At 37.1% G+C, this 16,030-nt stretch overlaps 1 protein-coding gene across 2 annotated transcripts in view; it reads left to right on the top strand.

Annotated features, from left to right (window-relative positions):
• PIP4K2A (phosphatidylinositol-5-phosphate 4-kinase type 2 alpha) overlaps positions 1-16,030 on the top strand; it is a 108,484-nt gene that overhangs the window by 61,461 nt on the left and 30,993 nt on the right. For both annotated transcript variants that reach the window (XM_084281393.1, XM_084281394.1), the window contains exon 4: positions 14,209-14,361. In XM_084281393.1, the coding sequence (XP_084137519.1) occupies positions 14,209-14,361 (153 nt within the window). The remainder of the gene's footprint in view (positions 1-14,208; positions 14,362-16,030) is intronic.

The following is a 16,030-nucleotide window of genomic DNA, read 5'->3' on the forward strand; positions in this document are numbered from 1 at the left end:
GAAAGATTAAAAAAAAAAAAAAAAACTACCTCATGAAAAGAATTTGTTAGTGTATGGTTAGTTACTAGGCCATACTCATTTTAATTCTTGACATTGTGTTATTTACTTTGTACAGTAGTTTAGTGGACTGCTTAACACACAGACAGATTTAGTTCACATACAGTGCGATTAATACAAATATTTCCCCGCAGAGATCTCTTAACCCTGAAGAGGGATTTAAGTCTTATCAAGTACAGTTTTTTCCCTGCATTCAATCCAACTTCAGAGTCAGGAGAACTGACATAGTTCCTGCCCTGCAGGAAGCCATTTCTAGTCATGACAATTACAGTTCCTGTAATGGGCTCCCACCCTTCACATGATGAAAAGCTACTCCTTTTGTTGAAGCATCTTTGGTAACCTATCCTACATCTGTCTGCCTTTCATAGCTAGTTGGGCATCACTGAAAGATGTTTTGATTAGTACTGAGATGGGATTAGTTTCCTAGAGACACATGTGATTCATTCTTTATTATGGACAGCAATGTGGAGAATATAGTACAAAGTTAAACATTGGGTTTTGTTCAAAGTTTGCCTTTGTTATGACAAATTACAAACTTGTTATGACATATTACATCTTTAACCTAAGCTAAGAAACTTTGTTCCTATGTCAAAAATTGCTTTATTGGACCCTGACTTTCCTTCTTGTTGATCACCTATTACTAGGGTATTTATTGCATCAAATAAAAATGGTCTGGCTGTTTTTCTTGTGAAAGGGAACACAGGTGATGATTAGTTAGTGTGAATCAAAATTGCATTTGAGTACTGTAAAACCTTTAAAACCATTTTAACCACTTATATAGATGATAAATTATCAAAGTGAAGGAGATTTTGTGCTGTTGTGTGATTTAGATCTCATACTGAAGATAATTTTTAAGTGTCAAAGAAATTCCACAGCCCAAAGCATTAAATAGTGGCAAATTTTGCCTTGATAGGGTAAATTACCTTGAGATACTGTTTTTGTTAGTGTCTTCTATTTCACTGAAGAGGAATCCATAACTCTAAAGATTGTTATAACATTGACATGAAAATATTTGAGAACATTAACTGTTCCTAGCAGGGGAAAAAGATAATAATTCAGTAAAGGAAATCACTCACTACAGTCCTAAATTAATTTTTAATTTCTGCATTCCCCTTTAGCTTCAGATATTGGTTTTGCAAAAGTTATTCTACAAAAATGCCTTTTTTCCAAAATGTATGGAGTCACTGAGGTAACCTTGGTGTTTATTTTCAACTTGTTTGACATAATTTCTTACCTAACAAAATCCATTAATACAATTCTGTCAAAAATTGTAGGACTGGCTTCTGGAAACTGTAAAATTATGACAGATAAGCAAGCTAGCAGCTAACTGACACCTCCTCCAACCAACTCCAGAAAAAGAGGGTCTACTACTGTTACAAGTGCTTCTGCTTCTGTTGCTTTTTAAAAAAAAAAAAAAATTAATTTACTGTCCTCTCACACATCTGTTCTTGTTTAAAGTTCTTGCTGAATCCTACATCTGGATTCCACTAGGCAAAAGAGTTCTTGCCCTATAAAATAGAATTTCTCATACCAGAGGGCACTGATGTCCTGCTGTACCTAAGATCCTTCTGCTGGCGATGGGGGAGAGGGCAACTGATTTTCCTTAAAGTTTTATTACTTAGTGTAATAGGAGACATGTTCACTTCTCGCTTTGCCTGTCTGCAGGAGCAATTTGTAGAGGCTGTCTGTGCAGGATAAACAATTCATAAAGCACTTGTAGATGGTCCATAAGTTCATTTTAGTGTAGAGCTCCTTGTTATTTCTGTATGTGCATTTTTTCATATACAAGCTTAAAATCCAAAAATGAAATTTGAAATTGCCTTAATAAAAAACATATGAACTCAGTATCTTTCACTTCTTTAGGAGAGGTGTGAACCTCTCCTAAAGTTTCGGTATCTTTCACAGCTTTCTATACAGAAGAATTTCTCGAAGTAGTTTGTAGTCAAGACTGTAGTATAGCTTCAGGTAAATACTGCAAATTCTAGGCTATTTTTTCAGAAGTTATCCTTTAATATTATTTCCTTCTGAGGTACTTACATTTCAAATCACCAAGATTCTTCTCAACCTGTGAACATTTTTGCTCATTTTGTGTGACTGTTCCAATTCCAAGATAACATATGAGGAGTTTGCAGACTATATTACAACCTAATATGATGTATTCGTTGGATCGAAAAAATATCCATCAGCAATGGTGCAGCTTTTTGGAACAGGCTAGTGGCCTGTTGGTCTGGCTGAGATGGAGTTAACTTTCTTCATAGCAGCGTGTATGGTGCTGTGTCCTGGATCTGCTCTCGACCATAAGTGAGCGGCTGTGTGGGTGCTTGGCTGCTGGGCAGGGTCAGCCTGCCACATCTGTCTGCAGAGGTTCCCCTTTCAGTGCATGGCTGTGTGCTCAGTGCACAGAAAGCGGGGCTGTTTTGAGCAGTGATGGCTGTTGAGGCAGTGTCCTGAGCTGGCTGCTGTCCACAGATGAAGGCATAAAGAAGAGTTTCAGTTTCTTTAGACTCCCCACGGCTATTAATGGTTCTCTGAAGTATCTGTGTTATCCAGTCCTTGAAAGGGAGGCACAACTTGCCTATTACAGCTAGGAAAAGCGAATTATTAATACTAATCTGTTGTAACTACAGTCTTTAATGAGACGTATTTAAAAAAAAATCCATGCAAAAGTTGTGCATATAATCCTCTTATAGAGACCTACCCCTCAACAGAAGTGTCAGCCCCTAAGTCATAAGTAATTTGAGATTTCTCACAGCACCTCTGGATGACAAGTACAGCTGGTGCCATCAGTGATTAAGTGTTACTCAGTAGTGCCACTGTTTTAATCAGCTGCTGTTTTTTCAAAACAAAACACACAGTGAGGAGTGATCTTAAATGTCTCTCCCTCATGAAAATGAGCTGTGAAAGTCTTGCTAGGTCTTAGGTGGCTAGATTGATGAGGAAGGTGACCTCCAGAGGTCCCTTCCAACCTCAGCCATTCTGTAGCTCTGTGATTGAATCAGCTGGGAGTGTCCAAGGTGCATTTTAGTAATTTCGTATTTCTCCTGTATGAGAGAGGGGGGCTGTATATGGCAGAATGATCCAGATGAATGCATATCTTTTAGGTTTCCCACATCCAATTCATTTCCTTATGAGGCTTAAAATAGAGCTCTATGCTCATGCATTTGCACTGAATTCCTTCATTTATCAGCCCTTGGTTTGGGAAGCGACAAGATGCCTCTAACATCAAACTACAGACAACAAGGTCAGCAATAAATGTCTCAGCAACAACTACATTTAGAGTTGGATCTTGTTTCTAAGACAATATCCTTTCACTGACTATTTGATAAAATGCATAAATAGTCCTGGAAGCAAGAGCCATCTGAAAGAAAATTCCTGTGGTGGTCATTTTAGCATGGTAAATCTGTGGAAAAGTTCTTCATGAAAAGTTCTTCAGTTCATCTGCCAAATGAGGGACCTGTAGCAGAGCATCAGTCTCTGGATCCAAAACTGACATTGGCACCAAGATGGTCAGAGCTGCCAACATCTTGTTTGACATGGGCACGTGTGGTAGTGGTAGTAAGGTGTTGAGCCAGTTGTACTAACAAAAACTGTGGCGTTTGTAGTCTTTCTAGCATGTAAAAAAGTACGCAATGTGAATATGATGTTACAGGATTTGGTGCCTCAAGTGTGAGTCCAAATAGGGATTTATGGACTGTGGGACTGAACATTAGTAGGTATGACAGCTCTGAGGTATTTTAATCTCTGGCTTCTCTTAGTCTTCCCTGGAGCAAACAGTTATTTTGCCTTGCTTTCAGCAGTGTCTTGCCTAAACTAAATAACATTCACAACTAGGTATTCGAACCAGAAAAAAAGTAATTTAGCATGTGTGGGCAACATCAAAAAATGGAGCAAAAAAATAGGAGCACCCTGAGCAATTACAGAGGCAGCCCTTGAAAATGAGGCATCAAGCCAAGCTTTGCAGGGCTGAAGGAGAAAGGCTCATAAAGATCCCTAACTCTTTCCAAAGCAAGCGTATGGCTTAAACTGGCAGCTCCATATCCAGACAGTCTGAATAGGGTAATTTGATTTAGGAAAGAATCTCGTATTTTATTGATTATGCTCTCATTACACCAAATCAAAGAACCCATGACCTTGCTCACAAAGGGATGGCTCAGTGCTAAAAAGAAGAAAAAGTTTGTGTTTCACCTATCTCTGTTCAAGATGTTCATGTCTTTCACCACAGTAATGACTCCCTGAATGCAATTTGCTTTTGAATGTTCATAGGTGTTCAGACTGTGTACATCCACATCTGAATGAGGCCATAGCAGGTACTTGATATTTCTGACAGGTGACTCATAGGACCAGAGTGGCTTGTTTTTCTCTTTCGGAGCCTCCATGACATTCACCATAGCTCATTTGAGCCCTGCTTTTGAGCTGACAAGAAATCCTCGTGCAGTGTTATCTATACATCTGCCAAAGGCAAGGGGAGGTCATGCCACTGAGTGTGTTTGCAGGATATGTTAGTGGTCAGGTATGCATTGCTACATGCTAGACTTCTTAGACATATGTTTGTGTCAGAGATCAGTGTTTCTTGATGGACTGACAGACAGATTCAACCTGCAGATGTAATGGAGTGTGCCTTCCAGAAAATTTATCAGCACAGGCTCTAGCAAAAGCAATTTTCCCACCTCCTAACGTGACAACTTATATGTTAGGAGAGAAATATCTTCCTTTAAAGCTATTCTTCTAAAGGAAAAAAATAAAAAATTTTAAAAAAAGAATTTACTGTGAAGTATTTTCCATTGTACCATCCTATTGCATATATGAATGTGCTCAACAGCAGTGGTAGAACGTGTGATGCCAACACTCAAAGTAAACCCCAAAGTCTTCCCTACCCTTCGTTGTGTGACAAAACCATGCGTCTCTGCGTTTGATGCTTCTGATGTTACAACTCAAATTACAACTCAAATTACAAGCCTCTGAGGCTCTACATCCAGTTGTATGACACTGTTTCTGTCTGATATGCTTCTTAATCAGTAATCCAGGTCTAATTCGTCCACATCAATGATTCCCAAGGTCATTTTTTCATTTTAAAAATAAAATGAAAAAAAAGTTGGGGAAAGCTGCAAGCTCGTCTTTGTAAGAACCTGTGCATGGCTCAGGCAGCGTCACAGAAGAACAGCCAGATCCTCTGTACGTAATTCCCCTAACAGCAGCGAACCCCTGCCAGGCTTTCCCACTGACCTATGATTTCAGTCATCACAGAGCATCATCTGTGCACTTGTTTTTGCCTATTCGTTCATGCAAAGCTTGCCCGGAGGCGCTCGTAAATAGCTTGGGATTTGATCTGATTTGTCTTTGGGGTATGTGGTTGAAATAGTAGGGGAATGTCTTGTGACGCTCGTTTTAGCATCCCACGACTTCTGAATGAGATCACAGTACCAGAAGCTGTTGTTTTCCTTTTGTCCAGACGTCGCAAGATGGGAAAGATTTAAATCAATGAGAAGCTGTTAAGCCAGTCAGTTAAAAAAATTACTGTTCCCCTAAATCTCTCCAAGCTTTATCACCAGAATTTTCCTATTGCCCTTTTTCTCTTTTTATGAAAAGCTCTGTCTCGATGACAATTTCTATTAGGCTCTCTTTTTAGATTAGTTACATGAAGTATTTCTATTACATCCAACACATAGTTCACACGTTCAAAGTTTCTAAAATATAATCTCGTCTGCTAAAGCAGCAGTTAAAAAACAATGACATTTACATTAGATGTGTAAAAGATTAGAATGAGCTAATTAAATTGACCTTTAAATCTCCCCACCCTCTCAGAGGCCGTGGCTAATCCTTGGCCTCCCACTGTGGAGATAAATATCCTTGCTGTGAACGCTTCAAGCAAAGTGGGCAGAGGAGGAAGAGCCTCACCAGCAGTTCGTCTTTGAAGATGGGGGCACCGCTTTGCCAGTTATAAATACAGCTTGCAATTATGGACGGGGGGGGCAAACCTCTCCTGTAATCCAGTGGCAGGGCTTATGGCTGTGCCCTATGTGCTTTCTCACAAAAAATGTTTCATTCAGAGCATATAGCTCCAAACAGCTTTACTTGCTGCTGATAGAAGCAACCAACAGCTCTGTAAATCGGGCTACCTTTTTTTGCTATCTGGTGTTGGTATAATTAGCATTATCAATTATACAGTAATTTCTTAGTTACAACAGGCTGCTATTTTTATTGACCAATGTGCAAGGTAAAAGGAGACTGAGGATGCCTCTTACAAAGTGTTCGGCTTGATATTTTGTGACTTTGTTATTTTCTATAATGCTAATTATTTGGGGGAGGGGAGTAATCAAAAAGTAAAAATTACGTGAATAATAGATGATTAAATGACAACAATCAAAATTTAATTGTCAATGAGCAATTGACATTTCGTGCAGTGAAAACCTGAAGAAGATGCAAAATCTGTCCAAATGGCAAAGCGTGATAAAGACAAGGATTTCATACAAAACAACTTCGATCACCTGGCATCCTGAGCCTGTCCAAACGTGATGCCTTTTAATACAGTTAGATGAATAATTATATGGATAAAAGGGAAAGCAGAACTACAGAGGGGAAGGCTGCATTTGAGGAGGTAGTAGCTCTGAAAAGGAACAAAAGGTCAAAGAGGACAAGAATTTAGCACTAGTGTGAGCTCCTGATGAGAAGGAGTAACTGCTCCCTTGGGTGGATAAACTGGAGGATGTAAAATAAGACCAGGAATAACTATAACTTTTTTGAACATCTATTTGTTTTATGCTTGAAGTTAATACTATATATAGTTTTGGTGCTAGTCATCTTTAAAAACAAAGCATGTTGACAGTTTGGATATAGAAGAAATATGGGAAACTGGCATCAAAGGAATTTGAGAACGTAGAGAATGCCTGTGATGGGAGTGGTAGAGCTTGTCCTGCCTCATTTGTAAAAATGAGAATTGAGAAGTAAGTAGCATGTGAGTATCCTTGCAGAGAAACAGTTGTAGATATTAGATAAGTAAGAATGACTGGAACTGAAAATCATTCAAATTCAGAATTAGACTCACCTTTTCAGCAATATAAATGATTAAGTACTAGAACAACTGTAGTGGTGAATCTTTGCCTTTTGAAGCTGAAAAATCAAGACTGTCTTTCTCGAAGTTGTACTTTGACCAAAAGCCTAGATCAGAGTTCAATTTAAGAGAAGCTGGGTGATATGAAATGGCTTGTGATGTGTAGCATTCGTGTTGGATTCTAGTTTGTGAAATTCTGTTGAAGGCTCAAGAGGAGCTCCTCTGAGCTTCAAAGGATTTTGGATCAAGTGCCAAGAGCACGTCTAGAAAACACATTTTCCTTAACTAATGCACTTTCACTGTAGCAAGTAAGCTAAAATTCTACACTGACTGAGATGCTGAGGGAAGAGAAGGGGTCTATAGTAAAATGAAGTGAACTTTTAATTAACTTGTTAAAGAATATGCTATTCTTAGGTGAAATTATGATATAATTTAGGTGTGCTGAGTAACTTTCTGTATCAAGAACTCTTTGGGAAATGACATACTAGTAAGTGGTGTAGCTCTTACTCATTTATTTATATATTCATATATTTATAGCTGTACTTAGATTATTTCCTCAGAAATTAATTCTGTGGTACAGGACAAGTTCTTTGTTATTTGTAGCCTGTTACTAGGAAAGACTAGGTGAATATTTCTGGTTGCCTGCTATTCAGTGCAACGTAGCTGATTCTTTTTATATTGATTTATGTAAGGGCAGTGAGACTTTCAGGCAGTTATTTCTCAGAGGGAAACTATTTGGGAGAGAGGGGGAGGTACGCAAAAGAGAAATGTATCTGCTAGAGGTATCTCTGAACTTGGCACGCTAAATGTGTCTTCAGTTGTATAAGTAATTACACAAGTAATTTAGCGTAGTCTTTAAATGACCTCATAAAAGTATTCACACTTCAAAAGTACAAACCCTTTCCATTCTCCTGAGACCAAAAGCCAGCAGGCACAAGATTAAAACTTCACAAATTAGAGGCAAATGGGGAATTGGCAGAGCACCGCCACTCAGAGCAGTAGGCTTCGGGAGAGCTGCTAAGTGAAGCTGTTAAGTGGGGCAGGGTATGTGTGGCTGGCAGATGTTGGAGTCGTGAGGGCGAGGACCGAGGCATGCAGAGGCAGAAGCTGAGACAGCTGAGGAAACATGAACAGGGTACTGTGACCCTGTTTTCTTTGAGTTTTCTGCTCGCAGAAGGTATAGTGTAAGCAGGTGATTTTTATTACCTTGTTCTAACTAGGGCTCTGATACTGTACGGCTACTGCACCATCTCCTCACACAGTATGCAAGTGTTAGGTATCATCAGCAGTGAGTGATAGTAAAAGGGTTGTTAGGACATCAAACCTGTATCTTTGGAGGATGAATCTCAGAAGTTTTTTTTCCTATGTCTGAAATTCCTATGTTCCCTGTTCTCTTTGCGGCTCATAGATCTGTTCTAAGTGAGGAGAGGCTCCTTTCCTATCTGCTCATATTCCACTTGATCTTCCCCTAATTAAGAAGCAGAGCCCGAGGGAACTCAGTCTGGCATTAACCATCATCTGTCTCTTCCTGCTTCTCCTTCCTCCTCCCTCCCTCCCTCAGTCCTGCTTCTATTTTCCATTTGGAAAAAGGAGATGCTTAACTTTCTATTTTTCTATTCTATTCTATTCTATTCTATTCTATTCTATTCTATTCTATTCTATTCTATTCTATTCTATTCCATTCCATTCCATTCCATTCCATTCCATTCCATTCTCTTCTGCTCTGCTCTGCTATTATGCCCTCATCTAGATATGTCTTTTGGGGTAATACGTAATTTTAAAAGAGAAAATTCCACAAACTTTACATGCTTTGTGTGGTAGACTGTGTATATTGGACACCACACGGGATGTTGCTGATATTTCTGTCAGGGATGTCTTACCAGTTTCAGCTTTACTAGTGGCTGTGCGTGAAAGAGACTTTAGCAGGACCTCCTTGGAGACTTTATGTGCTAACTTAGAAGAGACTTCGTATTTTCCAGCAAAGACTCTCTTCCATGTCTAATATATGTACTATTTATTTGATGGTGTAGTATAGCAGATTTGTTTGTCAAGGTTGAATGGGGTGCAAAATGCTTTGATTTACACTTGACAGTTTGTGTCAAACAGGTGCATTAGATTAATTTACCTCAAAAGTGGAGGATCTTAAGTATTATAGAATCACAGAATGGTTTGGGTTGGAAGGGACCTTAAAGATCATCTAATTCCAACCTCCTGCCGTGGGTAGGGACACCTCCCACTGAATCAGGTTGCTCAAAGCCCCATTCAACCTGGGTGTTTTTAAGATATTTTTAAGTAGCCATATTGTTTCCACGTTGTTTGTTGAATAATGATTTTTCAAGTGCAAACCAATTTCTGTGATTTTTTTAAAAAGATTCATTGTAGCGATAATCATGCAACAACTTCATGTATTTTATTGAAGACGGATTTCTAGTTATAAAGGAATATAATCAGTATATTTGAAAGGTAGGATATTTTGCATGGTACAAAGCAGCTTTAGAGGAATTAGAACTTTTCTCTGTTCACAGAGGTAAGTGTGAAACACGACAAAGAAAACTGTCCACAGACAACGCTGAGCCATGCATTATCAGCAGAGGAAAGTGATAATACATTGACTAGTAATGAGCCCAATATGATGGCATTCATTTTAATTTTTCATCTTTTTAAAACATACATATTAATTAAACTTACACAAGTATCAAAAGAACACACAGCAATTATCATTAATCTTAAATATCCTTCATTTTCCACCTCCTTTCAAGTGTTCAAAGGAGCTGTATTCTGTCTCTGAAGAGAGCATTGTATTGAAAGAGTTATTACAGGAATGGAGAGTTAGCAAAAACAAAGTGTCAACAATTTAATTAGAGGGGTTTTCTTATCTTCTACATATTTAATGTTTAAACATCTGATCTTTAATTTATTACTAGAGTCAGAGTATTGTAGAGAAGGCAGTCAGGTTACCTGTGCTCATATATAGTGGTGCTGCTTAACACAATGTTGTTTGGTTTATTCTAACAAATTAATTATGTACATGGTAAAATGATAGTTATATGCATTCTTAATTAAACTTGATATAGATAACTAATAATAAAATAGCCATCTACTCAGAAATAAATGCCTCACCATTTCTAATCTATTAAAACATTAAGAAGCAGTAAATTGTACACTAAATAATTATCTACAGATGTATTATATTCTCTTGTTAGAAATGTGTTCGGTATGATAGTTGTATTTGCAAATTAACTTGTCATTACAGTTAGCAATCAGGCAGAATTCATTTCCATTAGAAAAAACAGCTATTGCAGGAGAAGACAAGAATCAGTGAAAACTAAGTGACTTAATGAGGTTTCGTCCAGTTGATTTAGAATATGACTACATTTATTAATTTCTATTGGAATCTGACTAGTTTCTATTTTTTATGTCTGGCTTGAATTGTAATGAAAGAAGCATGATAAAAGGAATAGTAGATAATTCATTCTCTTATTTTTGCAGCTGTCACTCTTTTTAAGTTAGAATTTCTTACTGCTTGCACTGTCTATTTTTAAATGTGTCGAGTACCATATTCCAACAAGAAATGTTAAAAAAAAAAAAGAAGAAGAAGAAGAGTGAGAATATATATGTGTTGTTTTTGATGGGTTAATACATAAATATATCCTATATATTTCTGGTTATTAATGAGGAGGTTGTGTTTGCAGGAACGCTGTACCTGAAAAGCAGGAAGAGCTATTTTAAGGCCTTACACTTGGAAGAGTGCAATAAGTGCTTGTGAAGACCAAAGGCAACAGATTCTAAAGGAGTGAAGGTTATAGGAATAGCAGTGAGGTGGTATGTGGTAAAAATTGTTTATTTTTGTCCCATTCTGGGCACAGAATTGTTGACTGAGTTTCAGCAGTTGAAAAGTCCAGAGAAGCAGCATCTTCTGTGTGCTGCATCTCAGCCGTGACATTACCAGCAGAGATTCAGAGAGACTTTTGGAAGCAGGGTGCTTTTACTTGTAGTAAAAACACTCATTTTTTTCAGTCATATTGAGTACTCCCTGATCTTTCTTTCACTCAAATCTGACATGGCTTTTGGTGAAGAACGTTGGATTATACCTTAACAGTACCTGAAATTTTGGACAATAATGCTAGTCCATGTCCTCCTTATTGTCTTCCCTCTTTCCCTCCTCCTTCTGAGGTTCCTTGGCAGATTGGCAGGTATACTCTTTGCAACTTTTTATAGCAAAACAACTTAAGGCTCCCCCTAGGTTAATTGCTTTCAAGATTTATACCACATGGCTTACAGTTTAGAGGGTAGGATTCTCTGGGAGCAATACGTTCAGAAAACTGTGGTTACTGACAAGTAGTTTAGCTTTATTGCAACAGTTAACCTCAGAATAATGCACCTTTTTCTTCTGGGAACAATAACAAATAATTACCCAGTAGCCTTTATTATTGCTAACTGAATTATAGCCTAATAATTTAGCAGTAGTTCAATTCATTATATACGCTGATGATTACCCATGCTTTAGCTTTTTTCAAAACTAAGAATAATTATTATGTTTCATCATATTTTCCAGAGTTGGTGATGAAAGTAACTGGATTTGCATAGTATTTGGAAAAAAAATATATTATCAATTTGACATTTAAAACAATTAAATATAAGCCCTGGAAATAAAGCCAAGTTCTGACACTGGAACACAGAAGGTTTCAACAGAGGGTGGTTTCTAAGACTAGCTCGATTTATGATTCAATTTTAAAATTAATGGAGTACTGACATCAAGTGTAGTACTAAGAAAATTCAGTCAATTTATAGTATGTGTTCTCTTGAGTAGACATTGTCTGTACATAAAAACATTTCAGTGATGGAGTGGTGGGAAATGAATTTGAATAAGGAACATCTAAAAGCAGGTATGGAAAACTACAATAATGCTTAAATTCCCGTATCTAGTATCTTCAGTGTATCAGGGCTTTCATCTGTTAAAATTGGCTACCAAAGGCCAGTGCAGAGCAGGAACTGAATCTTCAGTGGTTGTCCCAAAAGCTCTGTTCAGTTTAGAGAAATTATTTATTTATAATAAGCATTAGGGAAGCATTCACATACTTTTTTTCTTTAGTGGACAGAGAGGATTGCAGAGGAAAGCATCGCGTTTTGTCACAGATATTAATAATGACTAATTCATTGAACAAGTCTAGAAGTACACAGAGAGAAGTGTGCAAAGATTTATTTCTCCTACGTGTCATAACGAAGCTTTTCATTTTCATAAGGCCTCGTAGAGCTGTGTGCTTTTAGGTGATTTAGTGTTATTCCTACTCCTCCTGAGTATTTCAGTTGAACAAAGTAAGCTTGTGGGAAAACGTTCTTACCTCATGTTAAATTGATTTAAGAAAGCATCCCACATTTGGGACAGGACTTAAATATTCTGAAGGCCTGTTGAGGCCAGTGGGTTTCCTGTACACAATTAGAAATACGGAGTTGTAATTGCGTGTGTTCAAGTGCCTACTTAAATTGGGGTTATAGTTGCCCTCATCTCGTGTTCGAGGTTACTATTTAATAATAACTGACACCTGTGCTGACCTCCTGGCACCGTGGTTGGACACTTTTGCATGTGCAGCTCCTGCTGAAGCTCCTAGAGCTCGTGATCACAGATTCCTGCATTGCTGGAATGAAAGCATAAATCTTCCTTCCAAAGAAGATACAGGTCCTATAAAATAACCTCTGGTGTTTTGGGTACCAGGTTGTGGTAGAGGGAGACTATTTGTAATTACTTTGTGAGTACTTTGTGACTTGATTCGTGGGGCCTTTTCGAACACCAAGAACATGTCGGGTTCTGTAGCTGCTGGAATTGAAATTTTGATATTTAGGAATCTGTAAAATCTGTTGCAAAGTTTCCACTTAGATACAAAATTTAATTACATTTCTTTCTGTGAAAATGGCTTTTCTTCCTGGAGGGAAAACGTTATTCCGTCTGAGTATGGAAGGGGGGAAGTGTGTTTCGATTTAGCAACAGCTGTTGGTGCAGTGTGGTGTAATGAGAAATGATAGCAGGAACTGGATTTTCCTTTTACCAGGAGTGATATACCAAATGGACTTACTGCAAGTACGTGTACATTGCATAAGCATAGAAATACTACAGTCCCTGACTATATTCCAGCAGGCTGTAATTAACTTGTTTAATCTTTACAGAGTATGGGCCGTGTTTATGGAAATATATACAAGGTGTAAGCATGTGTATTCTCATGGCTGTGCTGCTGCTCTTACTATTTATTTTTTAAAATGCTGTGATTCAATTAAGTAACAATTGGTGTAACATTTACTGGTAAAGAAAGATGAGCCAAAAGCAAGTTGTTATATTTTGTCTAATTTATTTTTACTGTTTTTAATTATAAAAATTCTGATCTGAATACTGCTTACTTTCTGGGAAAAAAAAAAATAAAGCAGCAGCTTTTGCTACTGTTGGAGCACACGTAGTCTCAAGCTTCAGTCTAAAAATGGTCTCTAACCTCTAGCTGTCTTTTCTCCTGACTGCTGTACAGTCATTAACTGATCTTCCCCTCCTGAGCCAGTGGGAAGATGGATGTGTCTGTTTTGCCAAAAGAACTATACAATAATATCACTTGCTTAATACTAGATAGGAAATCATTGGAATAGCTCTGGTACTAGAACTCAGAAATCTAACTCTTGTTATGTATCAGATCACACTGGCTCAAGAATAGGTCCTACTCAGTTGTAAAATGATCTTCTTATTAGGGATGAATCCTCTATGTATACTTACTATGGTATAGTACAGTGGTTCTTTTGGATTTTAATGACTATATGTTTACTTCCCAAATGCTGATAACATACACATAACAAAGGGCAGTAAATTTTCATTGACTTCTAAATTGGTGATGGTCTGTACGTTTCCCCAAACACTCTTTTGTTCTGAAAATATTTTTTAAATGATTTGTCAAGGTAATGCAATATAATTAATTAAATGCTTTGCCGAATTCAGCTTACTGAATTCATACTGAATGCATCATGAATACTGAAAAAGATTTTAAAATAAATATAAATGTTTTATATTTGTTTTTATTAAAATTTGCATATTTTTGTCTGATGATGTGTGTTTTTTAATCAATTGACAGAACTCATTGACAAGAAGTGCACCGCTTGCCAATGATTCCCAAGCACGCAGTGGTGCCCGGTTTCATACATCCTATGACAAAAGATATATCATCAAAACTATAACAAGTGAAGATGTAGCAGAAATGCACAACATACTGAAGAAATACCATCAGGTAATAAGCTATTTATTGTCAGGGTGTGGGATCTCTTCTAATATATTACAATGCCAATCTTTTTTTTAGAGTTTTAACAGTTTTAAATGAGTAAGCTCCTTTTCCTTATTAGGAAGATTCTCTTTCTTTGCATTCCAGGCTTGAAACGACTTTATTTTGGGCTAGCTTGGAGGTCTCTGTGTACAAGTGTATGAATGCTGCAGATGACCTCTTTCTTCCTGTTCTAATCACTGAATGTGTTTCACTAACAACAGATGTCAAATAATAAATGTTGTATTGTATGAGAAATGAAAATATATAAATATAATTAATGTAAAATTCCTGCTATAATGTAAAAAAAAAAAAAAAAAATTGCTAATATGAGTTTCTATAAATTGCTTTAAAGTGAGAAGAGAAGATCCCTCAAATCAACACTGGCAGTTTTGATACTGTGCCAGTGTATGATTTTTGTGGATGGTACAGAAGGGTACAGAACAGGTACAGAACTTGGGAAATAGAAGAAGCCTTAATAAAAATCAGTGCTAACTTTCTTAGTCCCAGATCTGTTTGAATAAGATCTAAAGCTGCATAAACCAGGAAAGACGCTAAAAATCATATAAACTATGATACCCAAAAGGAGGTGTGTTTTTTCCCTTCTTTCCACTTTCTTGCTCACTTCTGTGGGTTGGGATTCCAGGTAAAGACTTAAGGACAATTAGGTTTTTTGTTGTTTTGTCTTATCTTGTATTGTGGTGATGTTTAGTCATTTTCTAATAGTTTCAGCAACTATAATAGAAATCACAAACTCCATTTTGAATGCAACACTAAGTGAATATAAAGTACCCACCTTGACTATTTTTTTATACTGTTACTCGTGTAAAACCAGTTTTAAAGCCATCTTTTGAGAAAGAAGAGAGACAAAAGCATGATTTTGGCGTGCTAGGAATTGAAGAAATTGCTTGCCATCCCTGGTTTCTTCTTCCATCTGCCTCCCTCTCCACTTTTGTTGTGTTCAAGTAAGATCTGTGAGTCCTATTCAAGCCCGGAGTGGCTGTGAAGCCTTCAGTGAGATGTTAATTCCTTCCTCTCTGCATGTTGTTGTTCTGTGTAAATAAAATGTAAGACCAGCATGTATTTATTTTAACAGACAAATATTGTCCCTATCATAAATCTTTGTTAAGACCATCTTTTAATTACAATTTTACTAACGAGAAATGTAAACTATTATTTAATTGTAATTTTGGGGTAATTGCCTATTAGAATGTTCAAAGTTACAGTTTTAGCTTTAATTGAAAACATTTTTTCATTTGTGAAGCAGTGTGGGAAAATTAAAAGTTCTAGTCCATTTCTTGTTTGGTATTAGTAACTAGTATTAATGATCCAGATTTTTGAAACCATTAATCCAGCTGAGAAGTCATATTGCTTTTCAAAACAGTCGCATCCTTTCAAGAGTGTGTCCATGAAGACAGTGCTAACATGAATTAACCATTATTGTAGTCTTTATTCATTCATGCTTTCCAAACATCGGGGTTTTGTAATAGGCTAGGTTACGAGTAATGATGATTTGCAAGTTATCTGTACCAGGCATCTGATTTGATTTTCTACTGGCAAACGTCCATATATGAATGGAAGCATGCGCTTATGTAGTATTAGTAACATCTTACACATCATTATGTAAGTATCTTAAATA

The sequence above is a fragment of the Netta rufina genome (genome assembly GCF_964035555.1).
Source record: "Netta rufina genome assembly, chromosome: 2".
Taxonomy (NCBI): domain Eukaryota; kingdom Metazoa; phylum Chordata; class Aves; order Anseriformes; family Anatidae; genus Netta; species Netta rufina.